At 38.5% G+C, this 20,914-nt stretch overlaps 1 protein-coding gene across 4 annotated transcripts in view; it reads right to left on the bottom strand.

The window, feature by feature from the left end:
- The window catches only part of RBKS (ribokinase), an 81,973-nt gene that overhangs the window by 50,053 nt on the left and 11,006 nt on the right, over positions 1–20,914 (bottom strand). For all 4 annotated transcript variants that reach the window (XR_012059141.1, XM_006197231.4, XM_072937997.1 and 1 more), the window contains exon 2: positions 8,241–8,373. Coding sequence is in view for 3 of the 4 variants with exons in the window: in XM_006197231.4 (XP_006197293.2) it covers positions 8,241–8,373 (133 nt within the window). In the remaining variant the exon portion in view is untranslated. The remainder of the gene's footprint in view (positions 1–8,240; positions 8,374–20,914) is intronic.

Below are 20,914 nucleotides of genomic sequence, written 5' to 3'. Positions count from 1 at the left end.
TTAAATGCAACATCCGATTCCTTCTTCCTCAAAGAACATTTCCTCTGTGCTCCTTTTCTGGTGGAAATGCTCATTAGGCAATAATCTCAAACAGTATGTAATAATTTGTTAATAGCAAAATTTCTATCTCAGCAATGAAGAGCATCCACACAAAGGGCTGCTGTGGGGAGAGTTCCCTAGTGGAAGAAGGTCATCTACTAAAGGTTTTCTTCATGGAATGCTGGCCACTTATCTACCAGGGAAGTGCCCAGGCATCCTGTTTCTTAGGTCAAAGAGTCATACCAAAAAACAAAATTTTTTATTATAATAATAATAATAATATATGATGATGATGATGATGATGATAATAATAATAATAATAATATTATTATTATTATTATTATTATTATTATTATTATTTAACTGTCTCCCATGGGCAATCAAGGTGTTACCTAGTTGGGAAAGGATCATTTTAAGAATGTCCCTAGGCATGTGGGGCCTGATACAAGTTAGAGCAAAGAAACTCCCCTCCCCTTTCCTATCAATTTTTTTTTTTTTACAGGCAAAATCTAAGGTGAATACCAAGGGCAGGCTTGGTAAATGGTGGTGCTATTATAAACATGAGGAAGTGCTGGGATTAGGAAGAATTGTCAGAGGGGAGGAAGAAACCAAAAAACATGCAGCTTTTGCCCTCAAGAAATGGATAACATTGGAGGGAAAATAAGACATAGAGAGGCAATTATAATACCAGCTGGAATATCATGCACATCAGAGGCCTAATTAAGAAGGGGTTTCATGCTCAGGGTCACCGCTTTTGCAGGCTTGCTGTGGTTGTACTTTAGAGGTTGCAGTAGCCTTCTTTCTGCCCAGAGAATTCTGATTGATTATATTGCTTGGAGATGGTTATGGTTCCAGATTTATTCTAGTATTGATTCTCTGGCAAATCTTTTGGCTGGCCCTGTAAACTCTGTGTGAGGAGGGGAACAAAATACTTTGCTTTTGCCTTCTCCGATATTTCCTTGTCAAAAATAGATGGAAAAGTAACACCACTGCTGAGGATTAGAAGTTGACTTCAGCTCCATTAACTTCACATGTAGGTTGTAGTGATAATTACAAGGTAAAAGAAGCAAAAAAAAACCTAATAGGAAGACAGTATTTTCATTCATGTCATGAAAGTTATAAGTCCCTACACATTAGCTGTGTGATTTGGGGCAAGCCATTTTGACCATCTCTAGGCCTCAGTTTCGTTATCTGGAAAGTCACAGCCAGTTTGCTGGGAGGATAAAAAAATATATGCATGAAGGGACACTGAAAACTTTAAAGGATTAAGTAACAGTTTGGTGCTATCACCATTACCACCACCACCACCACCACCACCACCATCATCATCACTGCAGTACTGCTGCTTCTATCTCTTGGGGGAAGGGGCAGGGCTGTTGCTGCTAGGATTCATCTTATAAACTCATTACTGCTCATCTGGTTCTCCCTGACAGTTTTAATTCTTCCTGTTACTGCCTATCTTCAACAGAAAAGCACTTGATCATGGAAACAAGCAGGTGGGTGCATTAAAATATTTTTAAAATGAGACTGTATTACTATCATTCTAATAAAACCATAACAGCTCCATTAATACTTTGGTGTAACTAATGCTGTTTAATGTAACCATGTATCTTATTCCTTTCATGAGAACAATGTAGCCAACTGGGAGCATATCTATGCCTAGGGTTACAATATTTTTTGTATCAAAATGTGGACAAGGAGATCCGAGTCCTATTTAAAACTGTCCTCTGTGTATTAAGAATTGCACAGATGACTAGTACAATGTTATATTAAAAGAATGCCACCTTCCCTACTTCCCCACCCTCAAACCTCTTACACATTCATTTATTCTTCTGGATTTACTTTAAAAAAGGTTGAGAGGAGTGACCACCTTCCAATCTCCTTTGCTTGCTTCTGATTTAAACAAAAGCCTCTTCCCCAGTAACTGGCAGTTGATAACCAGAAATCAGAGGGGTAGAAGCCAAGCTGAGTCATTCATTGCCCGCCACTGAGAGGTGAGTGAAAGCATCTTGAAAGTGAGCGATACAAATGGAAAGCCAGTGAAATAATAAGCACTGTCATAAAGGAATCTTCATGGGTCTCTTCTGATGCTTTCCCATTTTCCCAGTCACACTTTGGCTATCAAATTGATGTGAAAACTTTAAATGTTTAAATATCTTGGCCATGAGGCAAAATGGCGCCTAGGGGAGTCAGGACACCTGGAACTGAATTTCCAGTGAATTTCCACTGTCATTATCCTAATTAAAATTCTTTACAGTTTGCTGTAAATTGTTCCGCCTGAGCCAAGCTATAGTGTGGGACTGGTATGAGTTATCTTGGGCAGGTAGAAAACCAGGAGTTCTCAGCCTGAGCATATTAGCATCCCCCGAGGATGCCCCGGTTACACCCAAGACCAATTAAATAAGACCCTTTGCAGACAGGACTGTGGCAAGCTCCCCAGGTGATTACAATGCATGGCCTCCAGTTGAGGGGCTGGGTTAAAACTGGGAGAGTGTTTGTAAAGGTTTGTGTGGAAGAAATGACGCGGGAGAGCACAGTCCTGCTTGGTACCATGTTGGTAAGTCCACTAAATAGGAACACGGACAAGTGTGACCCATGGAATCTGGTGGGGGCAAGGGGCCCATCAGTGTCCAACACAGGCATCAAGGTATTGTAAACCCTCAGGATTTCCTTGGCTTGTGTTTGCGGACTGCAGTCTCATTTTGACGTGGCTCAGGCTTGCTTCCCCTTGCTTCTATCTTTCTGAAACTCATATTTGGCAAAAAGGTTGGATTTCTCTGTTTTCCAGAGTGGTCAGTAGAGGCCCTCTTAACTTGGTATTATCATTTGACTGGACCCTATGTGATTACAATATCTTCATGTCTATTTCCGTGCCTTCACTTATGAGAACTTTGAAGTCCTCTCCTCGCTCCTCCACCTAATCAAACCTCACCTGTTTTTCAAGCATCACCCTAAGGCCTACCTTCCCCATTCTAGCCCTTGTTAATCTTTGCATTTCCGGAACTCCAATAGCATTCCTGCTAGATACCATATAATTAAACATTTAATTGAATGCCATCTTACATTGTTTGCCTAAACAATCTTCCTTAAAGTCTAGTCTTCCTAAAAGCTTATTGGAGACTCTACCTTAGCATATACTTATCCCTCCCGAAGCCCTGCGCATTAAAGAGGTTCTGTAGGTATTTGATCATCTTAGTTGCATGTCTGTTCATTTTCCTCGGGCCTAGCTTATCATTCTTAAAGGGACATGACTTATAGGCAGACAGACTATTCTAGTTATGGCTCCAGAAAGTTTCTACCCAAGATTTTGCTTCTAACAGCCCTCTTGAAGGCACTCTCACATTCTTTCGGCTGCAGCAGTGAAATACTTTTGGGCAGAAAGATTCTGGGAAAATGACTTAGTCTGAGGTAGCCTGTTCGTGTCAGCCTGTTCTGGGTGAAAGAAGCCAGGTCACCAGCAGCTATCAACAACTTGCACGTAAGCTGAGGCAACTTACAGAACCTCACATGCTCTTTGGGAAATTCTGGGCTCAGCTCTACCCTGAATATTGTAGAGCAGCACTGTTGAATGGAATTTTCTGCAATAATGAAATGGTCTATATCTGTGCTGCCCAATACAGACACTTGTAATGCAGCAAGTATGATTGAGGAACTCAATTTTTTATTTTACTTTAGCTAAATCTAAATAGTCACATGTGGCTAATGGCTAGTGTATTGGACAGTGCAGCTGTGGAGGGATGTGAATTAGGATCAGGGAAAACAAACGGGCCGAGTTTATCAGGAGCAAGAGGATTTCCTCCAGCCAAGGGGACTGAGGTGCTTCCTTCACTCTGACCATGGGGAAGGATCTCTCTGCATTGAGGGAGAGGCAGTCAGTGGCTTCCACAGTCTGGAATTATGACCAGTGCTGAGGAGAGTAACTTTCGTTAGCACTGTGTGATAAACGTGATATTTCAAACTGGTTGAGGAAGGGGTTGCTTGGAATCCTCGAATGGCAGAAAACATCTAGTAGTTCCACCCATCAACATATATTTGAGGTAAATGAAATCGAGGACCAAGGTACCATACCCAAGGTCACATGAAATTGAACATTCTGCTAAAAAAAAAAAGAATTAACACATATATTAAAACAGGTTACTGATTTTCAAAGTTAGGACACATAAAGATATAATTAACACCAAAACTAAGCTGAACATAATTTAATCTTTGTGACTCAAGGCATTTTGTGACTTTCCCGTGCCTGAGGGTCAGCATGAAAAAAACTCAGGAGACTAAGCTGCATTTGTTGCCATATAACAAAACCCAGCAGTTGCTTTTTTGAAGAAATTCTCATAGTGACTTCATAACTTGTCATTTGTGGCATTATCATAAAAGATGAGAGAAGAATACATAAAATTCCAGTTGTTTATGCTGGCTGGTTGTTTAAATCCTAGATAAATGGGTGTTTACTTTAATGATGGCCTTTACTATACAAAGTTAATATTTCAGTCACCATTATCAGGCCTGTTTATCTGAGAATAATGGTGGGTTTGTGGTAATCCAATTATTTCTTCCATTCTTCCTATATGAGGCATATTTATTTATTTGGTTAGGGTCACAGGATCCCTGTATTTGGAACCTTAAGTGACCAAGCATTCCTATCAATATAGCCAACTAGTTTTAGCCAGTCATCTGTCAACAGAGTTCAGGAAAAGACAGATTTCACTTCATTATATATTGCCTGGTGACTAATTTTTGATCTGTGAAAATTAGCATCTCAAGGCACGATCAGTGGATGTTGACAGTAATCTAACACAGAAGGTTAACATGATGGTTATGGTTAACATGATGGGTGCTTGAATACACTGCTTTTCAAGCTATTTATGATAAAGGCTCAGGGTTTTGTTTCTCAGTTTCTATACTGTCCTGACCAGTGGCAGCCTGGCCTGAGGACCGGATTGTGAGTAGCACTGCTCTATCATACTGCCTCTGTCACAGAACTTTACACCCGACCATTCTGAACAGGAAGCAGATGATGCTACACTTCACCTTAAAAAAAAAAAAAAAAGAAACCAGATGATAGATTACATTAGAGAGTTTAGACTATCTCATTTTTGAAGGAGGCAAGACCAGGTAATTTCTTGAAGGTCCTCCCAGTTTGCTGATTTCCGGTGTGGGTCATTAGGGTCCATGCCTACTTGTGGCTTCCTTCCACCCGCACAGGAAGCAAGGGCTCTGCGCTCATGCTGGGCCACTGCATCTTGAGCTCTTTATTCTGTCACCGTCCTCCTGAGCTGCCAGTTTTTGATGTTTAGAAATAAGTTCCTTCTCTCTAACATTTGGTCTCAGTGGAATGGAGGAGGAGGTCCTATGAAAGGTGTCCTAACAGGCTTTTTGCCTGGCCAAGAAGATTCTCCTTTTCTATGTCTGCTTGAATTTTTAATCTCAAAATATCATCTCCAATGATCCCTGGACCGTGGCCTTGGCCTCTAACTCAGTTGAGTACTGGCCTACACAACTCGTAACTACTTGAAGTGTTTCATTATACATGTTTCACTGTATGCATCTTGAATGGACTCTTGCTTAATAGTCTTTGTCACACTATCCTGACAAATATTTCTCCTTAAGCTCAATATCAGAAGTTGTGCATGTGCCATCAGTGTTCCTTCATAGGAGGTTGAATTTTAGCTGGTTGCAGAGCAGTAGTAGGTAAGTTAATGTTGCTAAGAAAACCACATGAGATTTTCTACCTATTTTTCTTTTGCTCCATCTGTTTATTTTTTATCTTTAGTTAATTTCATGATTTTGGTTTCTACTTGTAATTTGTCATCTTAAAAAAAAACTGCTATAAGGCAGTTTGGCCAACTTGCTTAATAAAAATATACCTCACAATTGAATGAAATATTATAATAGATAACAATAACTTCTTTTATAAAAGATATCTTATTTTTCTTTTTAAGAAGTGTTAAGAATATTATGCAATTTGTTTAAGCTTAAAAAAATCCACGTCTAAAGGCCCCAGGTATCTAAACAAAGTAACCCTGTATAGGTTTTAGCTGAAGCCATGTTTCCATATCCTCTCTGTACACCCAGGCTAAATTCCACTGTGGGGCTGAACAGCAGACGACTAGATCAGGCCCAGTAGAAATAAAGAACTTTCAAAATTGTACAGGTGCTCACGTAAACCATCATACACAGACCAGAATAAAACAAACAGCACCTTTGTTTAATAAACCTCCTACTGAAATATTCCCCAAATACAGCCTTCTGCCTTCTATTCCTCTCACATCCACTCCTCTGGTTTCGTGATTCATTTCCCAAGTTAGTTCCACAATTCAAATATTTCTATTTGGTGTTTCTCTCTTTGCCACAAATTCAACAGACCTAAAATAAAACCAATCTCAAACTCTTCGCATTGGATGAGATCCCAGGGGACATTCATTTTTTACTTTAATGGCTACAGGAATAGCTTTCATAAAGCTTCCAAGAGGGGGCTATCTCACCTCTCCTTTCTCATCTCCAGCTCTAGGGAACTCCTCTCTCTCCAAGGCACCCATTTTTGGTACCTTGCTTCCAATACCACTTCTCTGTCCAGGTTTTCCAGCTCGGAAATGATACCATCTTCTTTCCGGTTCCCAAGCCCCCTGCACCATCTGATTGTTCCCAAACCCTCATTTTGTATCAAGTATAAGATGGGTCAGGCCTAACACTTTTAATCAGCTCCCTCTCCCAGCTCCATAATTCCTTGCACATAATAAATCATCAATAATTAATTGGTAATTAATTGAAATTTTAAATCTATTAAGAGCTCAACCTTAGCAAATGAAGGTTTCTTAATTTGAATCTTGTGCTTCATGTGATGTTTTTGACCAAATAGCCAGATGAGAATTATATCATCAATCACAAAGATACAGTTCTTAGCAGATGAAGTGATAATTGTATAGTTTATACATCATTTAAAGACTCCTGTGGAGAGAAAAGTGCTGTATGCAAGGGGAAGTGACATTTCAGAGAAATTCTGGTGAAATTACCCAGCTCACAGGAGAGAGATCAGTCTTCTAAATTTCTCATATTTTTCTTCTCCTCTACTGTACAGACCCTGGCTAGCTTTCCAAAAACAAATTATCTTTCCTGTTATACTAGTAATGCTAGCATCTTAAAATTTCATTAAAGATGCCAAAGTTGAACCTTGGCAGCCAGTTTATTTTCAAATAATTTCAGTAGAGTGGATAGAAATAGGATTAGTGTATTTTACATGTCCTTTCTTTATAAACCTGGAAACAGAACTATGCCTAAAGATCAGTTATATGTGGCTCATTAAGGCCCAGATTCTTTTCTGATCCAAGATACAGCAGTAGAAGAAAATAACTTAGAGCTGTGTAAATCATCAGTTGTTAGAGCAAGTATTCAAAAGCTGTGTTGTTGGAGTGAAACCTGCTTAAAAAAAAAAACAAAAACAAACCAGGGTGGTTCATGCTATTGTTTAGAAGCTGGACTACAGAAACCCACTGGAGTAGGCGAATTCCCCTCGGTTCTCACACTCCAGTTATAAACTCATTACATTCAGGGAATGCAGCATTAAGTTATTTGAGGACTGCTACTTCCCAGAGGACTCAGCGAGGTAGAAACTATTGTAAAGGACAAGGAAGATTACTCTCTCCTATTTAAATCTTTAAAAACAATGAACCTCCCAAAGACTCAAACAGGTACTTAAACATGCATGTACTTGTACTTGTTTATAGCAGCACTGTTCACAATAGCCAGAAGGCGAAAACAGCCCATCCACAGATAAATGGATAGACAAATTGTGGGGTATACAATGGAATATTATTCAGCCACAACAGGAATGAAGTACTGATACATAAGGTAGATGAACCTTGAAAAATTATGCTAAGTGAAAGAAGGCAGACACAAAATGTCACATATCATATGATTCCATTTATAGGAAATATCCAGAATAGATACATCCATAGAGACAGGAGGCAGATTGGTGGTTGCCAGGGGCTGAGGGGAGGGGAGATAGAGAGAAACTGCTTAGTGGGTAAGGAGTTTTAGTTTGGAATGACGGAAGTGTTCTGGAACTAGACAGAAAGGGAGGTTGTACAACATTGTGACTGTACTAATGCCACTGAATTGTTCACTTTAAAATAGTTTAAAAAAGAACTTACATCTCAAAACTAGGTTTTGCCTCTAGAACCCTCTCCACTGTACTGTATACTTACCTTGCACACCATGGACGTTTTTGCTCCAAGCCGAGCAGCCTGGACACACTGGTTGGCACCTTTCCCTCCAAAGCCAATAAAAAACTTATGTCCATGGACGGTTTCTCCAGTTTTTGGCAAACGAGAAGTCAGGCTATCGTAATTTAAAAAGAGAAGGTGGGAAAAAAGCACACTGGTAACTGCAGTCAATTTAAGTTCTTCAGAAGACAGAGAGAAGGTTATCTGGTGGAGCTCTAGTCTCAGCAGCCAGAACGGCAAGCAGAAGCAGAGATGACCTCTTCCTTGAAGAGAACATACAGTGGTTTGCATCACTATGGAGATGCATCTGCTTGACAAAATTCCTCTCTCCCCCACTGCCCTACAGCCATCCTACTGGAGCTCTCCTCCCGACGACATTTCTTAGTGTCTGTGCTGCACCAGGGTTGTTTGTGGGTGCCTCTGTTTTCCATCTTGGAGGGAAGTAACTTCATATTTCCCTTTGTAATGCCCAGCCCAGAACTTTATTTACAGCTGGGACTTACTAAACGGGACCAAGTTAATGTGTGTTTCTGTACAGGTCTGTCTGGTCACTGAAGAAGAAGCAGGAAGTGTGCCAGAATTCGGGGAATCAGGTTCAGGACCTAAGGAGAAGAGGGAAGTTGCAACTCCAGGCACTAACGAATCTTATTTATTTCCTTGGGTGGAGTGGGAGTGGGGTATTTAGACGGCAGGATTAGGTTTTAGTCCTAATCTATCCTGTACACCACCCATTTCATGCACTGACTCAAAAAGGCATCTATTTAAAAAAACGGATTCTAAAAATCTAAGTTTAGTCTAACGTTTTTGCTAGAGAAAATACCAAACATATAAAACTAGAGAAAATGGTATACTGACTTCCCCTACCACCATGTACCCATCACCCAGATTCATCTACTGTCAACTCATGGCCAATCTTGTTTCAGTCTATACTATACCTTCACTGACTTCTCCAAGAGCTAAGGATTTTTACTGACATGACTGAAAAGGAGTTCTGGGTATAGGGGCAAGTGAAGAAGATAGGCTCAAGTGGCATGAGGACTGGTTGACTAGCCAGAAAGGAGTGGGCAAGGGCCAAATGGAGCCAATGGAGGGATGGCAGGTGTCACCAAAAAGGTCAGTTAGCTTTAGACAGGAAAGAAAGGCCAAGAGAGAAGTTCACAATAAGTCAATGAAAACCTACTGTTTTAGCAGATTAGAAATTTATATTCCTTTCCCAAATAGGCTATGATCTATTTGAAACCAGTATCATCTTATATTAGAGTAATAGAACAGTGCCAGTTCCTACAGGTCCCTAACAGCCTGTTTGCAATGGGAATGCCATGTGATTGATGCCAAGAACATAGGATCATGTCAATAAAAACCAAGTTTGACCTGTAAACCACCTTTCTGTAGTTCTAAAAGTCTCAGTAAACTGGGCTAAATCTCCTCAATTGCCTAGCAGTGCACTGTCAAATATGGTTATTTGAGATTCAAGAGATTCATCAATAATTTGAAAACATCCCACTCCACTCCTCCCCTTTTCAATTCTATTTTTATCTCAGATTCTAAATGCATTTATAGTACTGATGAAAAAAATATATATCTACAAGGTTCACTTCTGAAAAAGGTACTCAATCAAGAGAAAAATGGTTTTAATGTAATGTTATTATCCTGTCATTTAATTTAGCAATGACAAGTGATGATGAGATTTTGATTTGCATCAGAAATCTTAAAACATTTTAGGATTCTGTTATGAACAGGCAATGATGAGTAATCTGTGTGATTGAGTAACTATGTGAATTCTTGGCTTATTGATGCTGCTACAAACAACATTCACAACAACCTTAAAAAGAAAAAATACCCAGTGTGGCTAAAAACAGGCCAAAATAACTTAATTAGTAAGACTGTCACTAAAGAAACTTATGACTTCCACTATATTTATACTTAGATCTGGGTCACAATTCATTGGTTTGAATTAGGTAAATTTTCATTATCAACTGGGAAATCATGAAACTATATCATCAGATTATTATTGGGATGTGCGTGTATGTGGGGGAGGAGTGAAATCAAGGGTACAGTGTGTATGTGTTTGACGTGGGAGCAGATGGCTGGGATTTAAACTCATTTCTAAATAACTTATATTAACACAAGCACTGTACTAATTTAGCCATCACTGAAATTCCTCACTCCTTTCAAATGGAATTCTACTATTTTCTTTTCTTTGGTATCTTTGTCCTACTTTTACCTCTGTCTTCCCTCAATGGTGGCCTTTCCCTGCATGAGGACAGGGACCACAGTCTGCAGCATCTTAACGCCATTTGCTGGCTGAATGAAACTTTGTGAGTCTCCTTTTGCCTCTGGAGGGTGGCAGGATATGCCACCCCAAAATATGACCATGGGAGTGCAGGACATGCCACTGCAAAATATGCTGCTGTGGTGTATTGATTGAGTTGTAGGCATTTGAAAAAGAGCAAATGCAGGGATAGCCTTTCTCTAACTCCCTTTATCTGCCTAAACACAGATCCTCCAAAAGGAACTCAATTGCCATAAATCCCTTCCCTGGGAGTTTCACCAACTGGAGAGGACTAACTTTTGTGACAGGAGAGGAGACTAGAAGTCAATACCACAGCTAGACAGATGTTGTCACAGACTATCATACCTCCCATCTATTCTTCTCTGGAGACATTCATCTTTCCTAAAAATCCCCTAAGAGGCCTGCCACTCCCCTCCCCTTTCCACCTTAAGATGATATTTAATCGCAAATTCCAGGTCCCTTGGGGATTCATTTTTTTCCCCTAGGCATCTCCCATGTATACCTGAGGGATACATGTTAGTAAATCTATTTGTTTTTCTCTTGTTAATCTGCCTTTTATTATGGGGGTCTCAGCCAAGAACTCAGAAGGGTAGAGGGAAAATGACTTTTCTTCCCCTGCATCTCTTTTCCATGTCTCTCCCAAACAGCATCCATCCCTTCTTCTGAACTGAAGATGTGGAGGTGTTGACAAATGGGAAGGAGGAGTCAGGGGTGACTGTTCAGTAGCCTGGCAATAACAATTCCATGTTTTACAAGACCTTGCCCACTGCATTGCCAATACTGGCAGCATTCCTTTTCTATAAGCAAGAACTGTGACTAGAACTCATGTTATCATCCCTTCATTCCTGCATTAACTCAACATGCATTCATGCAGTAAATCAGCATTTGCCAACATACCTCCTACTGGGCAAAATCAGCTTGTTGACAGTGAAGTAAAACTTAAAAACCACAGATAGTATGATCTGATTCATGTTTCTTAAAAGGTAAAAGGTACATGTACGTGTTCTATGATATGTAAATATCTAGAAAAGGAAATGTTAGTGACAGATATCTATGAGAAGGCTGGGAGTGGGGAGCAGAAGTTCATGCTTTACTTTATATACTTATGCACAGAAGTATATGCAACCAGAATGTCTTTGTGTTTTATGAGAAGCCACTTGTTACTCCTTCAGATTTATCTGGCCTCCCTGCATCTTTTCCCAGCCACCAGTTGCCTCCAGCTGGCTTCTTCCAGGTGCAACCTAACAGAGCCTTGCCCAGGCCACTCTCTCCCCGCTTCAAGGTTTCTGTTTCGTTCCTGGCTGTCTTGTGGGATGGAGCAACCTGTTAAACATGTCAGGTATTTTGGTATCGGCTCTTCCTGCTTCCCGGCTTCACCTTCCCTGTCCCTTGGTCTTGCTCCCTGGATTACAGTCCTGCGTAGAGGATGCACACTTAAGCCTTTGTTTTACTAATCTGCATTCTGTTGAACCCAGATTAAGACAGTTTATTGCTGATTTTTTAAAAAAGTGAATGAATTAAAGAGTGGAAAGTAGAGAGCAACTAGAATATTAGTTACAAATGAGCAGAAGCATTTCTGAATTAGATTCTAGTTTCACTTTGAATTAGGCTTTTCTATCTTTTTTCTTTATTAAAATCACAAAATTATGGTCAGGTTCAGGAAAGGACCTGCACAAAACACCATCCTCTGTATGAAAGCATCAAAAAAAAAAAAAGGCATCACCATAACTCTTTCCAGTTCAAACATGAGCTTTAGGAAGGTGCCAAAAACAGACCAATTAAGTGTTCAAAGGAAAAAAAAAAGCAGCACTGGTAGAAATATACTGTTGCTACCATTAAAAAATTTAAAAGTGTAAATTTCTGAATGAAGGAGAAAACCAGTTAGAAGAAATATATATGAATTTAAAACAAATTCATAGCTTAAAAATGTCATATTTTAAAGTTGGACAGAAGGAAACCCGATAAATGGTCATAAATGGTCCCCTCAGTCTTCCGGGCCATAAGAGGCCATGTGGTTGGGCGTATTTGTGTGAGGGAGGAGGCCTGAGCCACTGACTGACTGTATTACCTTTGACAGCTTTTCCCTCTTTGAACCAGCTTCTTCTCTTGCAAAACAGGTTTAATAATACTTGTCAACTCCTTAAATGCCTGGGTTTTGTGCTCTGAGTTATTTCACTGACAGGTGTTATCAGAACAACTTATCAATTGCTTTTAACTTCTTGACAATGATGTGCCTGTTACGGATTCTTAGAGATGATTCATACCAGCGAAAGGAATGACCTGGTGAAACAGGGATGAGAAGTCTTTTGACCAAAAAGGTCACACTGATACTGGCTCCAGCCAAAAGCCAAGGAATATGTTGCTTTTTGGCTTTTGAATTTCATTATTTCTTCTCTGGGCTGCAAGCTTCTGCTACACTGTACACCCCTAGAACAGGGGATTGTACCAGTAGTTATTTCCTGATTAAAATTCATTATTCCTACTGCCTGTATTCTTCAACCGTATCTGTTCTTCTCCGCATTTGTGTATGTCACATTTACAAGGATGAGGGTAATTTCTAAACCAAGCCAGTGATACCTGTTTCTACCTCTGTGAAAAGAACTGAGCCTTGAAACTAAAATGTCATTCTGTGGCTCCTCACCCAAAATGTGCATACACATGATTTACTTAAGGAAGTGAAACATGAATTATGCTTTAAATGCTTCTTAACTGATTTTGACTTCTAACTCTTATCTTTTCCCAGCTAACAAGCCTGTGGCTTAAAAGTCATTTTTTTTTCTTAAGATGTAGCTACTCGTGACTTTATAGCATAGATAAACAATACTCTAGCTAGAAGTGGCCAGCCTTTCAGTGTCATATACTTGACCCTTATTTAAATTTTGCTTATATATGAAAAAGTGTGCCAGGCCCTGGGAGAACCAGTAAAGCTAAACATGTTACTTCTTCTCCCACACATTTCAGTCTTACATGGCCTTGCATCATTCACATCTCTGCTTAAATGCTACCTCCTCTGAGAGGCTTTCCCAGACCACTCTACAGGTGAGATGCCACCTTCCTAATTTAATGTTTGTTAAGTATTGACACTAGGTTTTTGGATCAGATCCAGCCTTTTAATTACTCGTAATTATGTTAGTTCTCCACGTCCCAATCCCCTGTGGGGTGACATAGTGAGAGAAACTTTTTAAATAATGATTTTTTTGAGATTTATATAGGACAGCTAATACAGCTGCTGCTTCTCCTCCCCTCTGCGGTGGGATGGGGGAGAGAGGATGGAGAGGGAAAAGGAGGGAGGGAGAGAAGAAAATGACCTGTTGACCTTTGCTTTTTAATGTAAACAAATCCTCTTAGGGGAAAAGAGGGGGAGGTGTTTAGGTTTACAACCCCTAGGATGTAAATAAATGCATCCAAAGAAGTCTCTAAATCTCTCCTGAGGTCTCTGACTTCTACGGTTTTGTCATTCAAACATTCTTTAATCCAGGTGCCAGCAACCTTTCTCAGACAGCCCTGATCATGCAGAAACATGAAAACATTCACGGAGCATTGCTTCCCGACAATTTTTTCACAGCAATATCACTACCCAACGTTACAATACGCATTTGTTTCTTTCCTCTTGCCCTAACTTCTTTTGGATTAATTGCATTCCACTTCTTCACTATTGATGTGTTATTAATTCTACCTCTTTTTTCTTTTTTAAAAGTGATTGATCTAGAGTTCATAATAAGCACTTTAACTTAGTTTATTTCCCAACATTACAAAACCACTTTACTTACAAATGTAATTTATTTTACAGTAGTATTCTTCAATTTCCCCTTCCTAACCTTTGTGCTATTAGTGTCACACATTTTACTTCTACATGATATAAACCTTATAAAGCTGTGTTATTATTTTTATTTAAACTGTCAATTGTCTTTTAAAGAAATGAAGGAATGAAGAAAATAAGTCTGTATTTACTCACATATTTACCATTTCTAGGACTTTTCATGCCTTTGGATGGATATGCATATCATCTAGTATCATTCTGGTTCCACCTAAAGAACTTCCTCCAACATTTATTGTAGTGCAAGTTTCTGGTGATAATTTCTCTTGGCTATTGTTTTTATCTTTATTTCCCCATCATTTTGAAGGATACAGAATTTTGTGTTGACAGTTTATTTTTCCAGTGCTTTGTAGATTTCATTCATTTTTTTTCTAGCTTGCATTGTTTCCGGCAAGAAGTCTGCAATCAATCCTTCTTCCCCTATATGTAATGTGTATTTTTGACACTAGATGTTTTTAAGAATTTCTGTTTATAATTGGTTTGCAGGAATTTGATTACAGTGGACTTTGATATGGTTTACATTATGCTTATTTTCCTTGGGGTTCATTGAAATTCTTTGATCTATGTGTTTATATTTTTCTTAAAATTTGAAAAAATTTCAGTCATTATTACTTCAAATATTTTTGTGCCTCTCTCACTCCTTTTTCCTTAGATGTCATTTACACACATGACAAACTGATTGTCTCACATCACAGAGGCTCTGTGCAATTTGTTCAGTCATTTTTTCCTCTATGTTTCAATTTAGATAATCTCTATTTACTGTCTTCAAGTACATGGATCCTTTCTTCTGTAATGTCTACTCTGTTGTTAAACTCATCAAGTGAATTTTTCATTTCAGATATTGCATTTTTCACTTCTTAAACTTCTATTTGGTTCTTTCATACATCTTCTACTTTCCTCCACACCATGTTCATGTTCTTTAAACCACTGAGCATATTTATAAGGGCTCTTTTAAAATCCCTTTCTGCTAATTCCATCATCCTTGTCATTTCTGTGTTGATTTTGATTTACTTCTTTTTCTTGGTTATGGATAAGATTTTTTTTGGATTCTTTGCATGTCTAATGCATCTTCAGCATTTGATTAAATGCTGAATATTGCAAATGTTACATCATTGAGTGTCTTAATTTTGCTGTATTTTTCCAAAAGGTTAAACTTTGTTTTTTCAGATAATTTGTGAATCTGTTTAATCCTTTGAAGATTGCTTTTGAAGTCTGTTAGAGTGAGTTTAGAGTGACCTTTACTTTAGGGCAAGTTTACCCTTTCTACTAAACTGTGTTCCTTCTTGGATTGCTACTGAATGCTCCAGGGGTTCAACAATGTCTCTGGCTGGATAGAACTCAACACCTCCCATTCCTGTATAATTTCTGGGTCATGTTCAGCTTAGAGCTCTCCAGCAGTTACCCAGCTTTGTGGAGTTTCTCTCTATGTATGTCCCTTTAGCATTTAGCAACAGATAAAGGAGACTCCTATGCAGATTTCTTGACCTTTCCTTGATTAACTCTTTCCTCTCCAGTACATGTTCCCATAAATTTTAGCCACATTAAGCTATGAACTCAGATTTCTCAACTCACTGATGTTGCCAAGTTTTCCCGGAGTTCCTCCTCTCTGTGCCGTGGTCAGTAATGGGCCTTCAGGACTCACCTTCTCTGTTTCCTTTCTCTTCTGGGAAACACTCCTGCTGTCCAATATCAGAAACAGTTGCTTCATATGTTTTGTCCCATTTTCTAGTTGTTTATGGTGGGAAGGTATGTCTTGTACTAGTTATTTTAATATGGTCAGAAGTAAATATTTTTGAATGAATGGTCTGTACCTTAAAAGACACTTAGATAGGTGGGATGACAGATGCCCATGTACACGACAAATTATACCATGAAGTGAGAGCAGGGAAAAGTGCTGTGTATGACTGTAGCCCAAGTAGAATGGTTATTAAACCAATATGGTCAGGGGGAGGGTATAGCTCAGTGGTAGAGTGCATGCTTAGCATGCATGAGGTCCTGGGTTCAATCCCCAGTACCTCCATTAAAAAATCAAAAAAAAAAAAAAGAACCCTAATTCCCTCCCCTCCCAAATATGGTCAGAATAATAGGGACAAGAAGGGTTCACATCCTTCTTCATTCTTCCAGTGTGGGATGTAGGACTGAGTACAGAAGGCACCAGGAGAGGTATATAGGTCAAAATATTAAAAATACATTTAAGAATTAAAATACCAGCTAACATCCACTAATCTTTTTGAATAATTATATATACCTCCTTACTCCTAGCTAAGAAAAGTCCTGGAGAAAGAATAGGAGCTTGGATAGGGAAGTGTAGAGTGAGCTAATTTTGGATTACAAGTTGCAAGAGAAGACGGGGGAAATACAAATATATGTGTATGGAGGTTAGTGAGTGGGGATTGACAGCTATAGGATGGCATAAAGGTATGTGGGAAAATCAGGATGCAGAAAAAAGGAGCAGAAATAGTTGTATGGACTAAAGCATTTATTGAAGTTCCTGGTGAAAAACATTTTAATTCATCAAAGAAGACAAGCAAAGTATGAATAGTGACAAATAACTATAAAACCAATATTTTATTTTCTGTTTTGCCAATTAATTATAGTAAATTTTAAATTTCAGAATGGCTCTGTCATCACATTGTAATTATCTCTAAGCCTTTGCTTCCTGCCATCTGCTGGTGTAGGTAAAAGAAATATAAATGGAATTATTTTTATCCTAAGCAAAATATAATTAGAAGGCTAAATCAGCATACAAAAAATAATGTATTCTGGAATCAATTATTAAATTTTAAAATTTATCTGCTAGGTTTGGGTTTTGGTGCTCATGCCTCTTTCACATCCCATCATCCTGAATAATCAAGAACTGATTATATTGTATTTGACCTTCACAATAGATTTGTAAGATGGGTTAGGGTAGGAATATCATCATCTCTGTTTTAGGAAGAAAGTGAGAATTCAAAAAAGTAATGGCTTATCAATATGTACCTAGCTGTTAGGTGGATGAGCCTAAACTTTCATTCTGGTCTTATCCATTGCTATGGTCTTTAAACCATACTGTGCTACTTTGCTTGATAATCAGCTTTCTCTCAGTTCCTTCTTTTCAAGAAAACTTTCAAGATCTATTAGCAATATAGTATCATTAACTATGGTCACCCTGCTGTACGTTACATCCCCGTGACTTATTTTGTAGCTAGAAGTTTGTTCCTTTTGACCCCCTTTACCCATTTTGCCCATCCCTGAATTCCCCTCTGGCAACCACCAATCTGTTCTCTGTATCTATTAGCTTAGCTTTTAAATTAAAAAAATTTTTTAAAAAAAGATTACACATATAAGTGAAATCAAATGGTATTTGTCTTTATCTGTCTGACATATTTCACATAGCGTAATGCCCTCAAGATCCATCTATGTTGTCGCAAATGGCAAGCTTGTCTTCTTTTCTTATGATGGAATAATATCCTTTGTATATATACACACCTTATTTTCTTTATCCATTCATGCATCAATGGACACTTAGGTTGTTCTATATTTAACTTTTTGAGGAGTCTCCATTCTGTTTTTCATAGTGGATATACCGATTTACAATCCCACCAACAGTGCACAATGGTTCCCTTTTCTCTCTTACTATTTCTTGTCTTTTTGATAACAGTCATTCTAACAGGTGTGAAGTGATATCTCATTGTGGTTTTGATTTACATTCCCCTGATGATTAGTGATGCTGAGCATCTTTTCATGAATCTATTGGGCATCTATATGTATTCTTTGGAAAAATGTCCATTCAGAACTTCTGCCCATCTTTAAATTGGATTTTTTCCTATTGTATAAGTTCTTTATATATTTTACATATATTTTCTCTCAAATTTGACTTTAATATTGGGCAGTCGGTAGCTATGAAAGACAAATATTTGTTTAATATTATTCACATGAGCATAAAAATACATTCTCTACTAAAAACGACTTAGTTCATTCCATTCCTCCACTTCTTTTGACTGTGGCACTAAGTGATGTTACAGGAAAGAATGTCCATTCTTAAAATCTTATTTGTATTTCAACTCTCTTTGCATATCCTATTCCCTATGCCTGGAAAATTTCCCCCCTACTTTTTTCCTGAGCAACTCTATATGCATCCTTTAAAAATTCAATTCAGATATTACTTCCTCCAAGAGTCCAAATGTAACAGTGTGGGTTAGTTGCCCTACCTCTACTCCCTAGCAATCCATGCATGTTTCTCTCACAGTCTGTATCACGTTGGCTTCTATATCACTATGGCCTATGACTGTGCCTACACACACCATGTGTCCGATAAACATTTGTTAAAATATAAAATACATTAATAGTGCCAGATACCATTTCTGAGTGCTTATCACAAGATAAATACTGCACTAAGCACCTTATGACCACTAAATCACTTAATCCTTACAATAACCCCATGAAAAGGTTATTATTCTCATCTCCATTTCACAGATAAGGAGAATGAGAATTAGATTAAAAAACATACCCAAGTTCACCCAGTAAAAGACTGCAGAGCCAGGATTCAAACCAAGGTTGGTCTGAGTCCAAAACCCATTATATTACACATAAATGTACTTTATGTCCCTTGTACCTATTTATATTTCATGTTTTTATAACTTCTTGTGTAATTTCTGGTAGCTGTGCTTTTGAATAACACTGGAGTTTTGTAAGCTGAACTAAGACATTAAGATGGAAAGACCAAATAATGGTGCTCCTCTCCCTAGACTCTAGAAGGAATTATGTTGATGGACAGAATATTCTCAAATTAAAGTTTTTCTTCTTAAACCTTTGGGTACACTACTCTTTGTGTAAACTATAATCTAAAAGAAGAGAGAAGGTAATTCCATGTGAAATATGAATATAGTTAACTTAAGCATAATATCCTATGGTACTCCACAAAAAGTCTCCTGACTTACTTGTGTTCTACGGCCTTAATTGTTTGAGAAATAGTATTCTAAAGGGTAGTTTATTATAAGACAGCATGTTTGAAATTAATCCAAATACATCAGAACTCACATTAAATGTGGATGGATTATATTCTCCAGATAAAAAACCAAAAAATATCAGTCATAAAAAATAAATAAAACCAACAAAAGACTAAAATCCAGCTATGTGCTATTGATAAGAGACACACCTCATTCATACAAGTTTTATCATGAGACTGCAGCAATTCAGTCACATTTTCAGGCTCCACTTCTAATTCTAGTTCTCCTGCTGTTTCTATCACATCTGCAGTTACTTCCTCCACTGAATTTTGAACCCAAGTCATCCATGAGGGTTGGAATCAACTTCATCTAAACTTCTGTTAATGCTGATATTTTGACTTCTTCCCATGAATCACAAATGTTCTTAATAACATCTAGAATGGTGAATCCTCTCCAGAAGGTTTTCAATTAACTTTGCCCAGATTCATCAAAGGAACCACTCTCTATGGCAGGTATAGCCTATGAGAGTGCCTTTAGTAAATAGTAAGATGTAAAAGTTGAAATTACTCCTTGATCCATGGGCTGCAGAATGGCTATTGTGTTAGATGGCATGCAAACAACATTAACCCCCATTGTACATCTCCATCAGACCTCTTGGATGACCAGGTGCATGTCGATAAGCAGTAATATTCTGAAAGGGATTTTTTTTTTCTGAACAGTAGGTCTCAATAGTGAGCTTAAAATATTCAGTTAAACCATGTTGTAAACAGATGTGTTGTCACCCAGGCTTTGTTGTTCCATTTAACGAGTACAGCCAGAGTAGATTTAGCATAAATCTTAAGGACCCTAGAATGGTAAATGAGCACTGGCTTCAAGTTTAAGTTGCCAGCTGCATTAACCCCTAACAAGAGAGTCAGCCTGTCCTTTGAAGCCAGGCATTGACTTCTTTTCTCTGGCAATACAAGTCTTAGATGGCATCTTCTAATATAAGGCTGTTTCATCTACATTGAAAATCTGTTGTTAGTGTGGCCACCTTCACTAATGATCTTAGATCTTCTGGATCACTTGCTGCAGCTTCTACATCAGCACCTGCTGCTTCACCTTGCACTTTGATGTTATGGAGATGGCTTCTTTCCTTAAACCTCAGGAACCAGCTTCTGCTAGCTTCAGACATTTCTTCTGCAGCTTCCTCTCCTCTCTCAGCCTACACAGAATTGAAGAGAGTTGGGACCTTGCTCTGGATTAGGCTTTAGCTTAAGGGAAGGTTGTGGCTGGTTTGATCTTCTGTCCAGACCACTGAAACTTTCTCTGTATCAGCAATAGGCTGTTTTGCTTTCTTATCATTCCTGTGTTCACTGGAGGAGGAATATTAATTTCCTTCAAGAACTTTTCCTTTGCATTCACAACTTGGTTAACTCTTTGGCGCAAGAAGCCTAGCTTTCAACTTATCTCTGCTTTCCACATGCCTTCCTCACTAAGCCTAAACATTTCTAGCTTTTGATTTAAACCGAGAGATGTGTGACTCTTTCCTTCACTTGAACACTTGGAGGCCACTGTAGGGTTATTAATTAGCCTAATTTCAGTATTGTTGTGTCTCAGGGAATAGGGAGGCCCGAGG

Source organism: Vicugna pacos, chromosome 15, assembly GCF_048564905.1.
Source record: "Vicugna pacos chromosome 15, VicPac4, whole genome shotgun sequence".
In the NCBI taxonomy this organism is placed as follows: domain Eukaryota; kingdom Metazoa; phylum Chordata; class Mammalia; order Artiodactyla; family Camelidae; genus Vicugna; species Vicugna pacos.
This window is presented reverse-complemented; position numbering and strand designations above follow the sequence as displayed.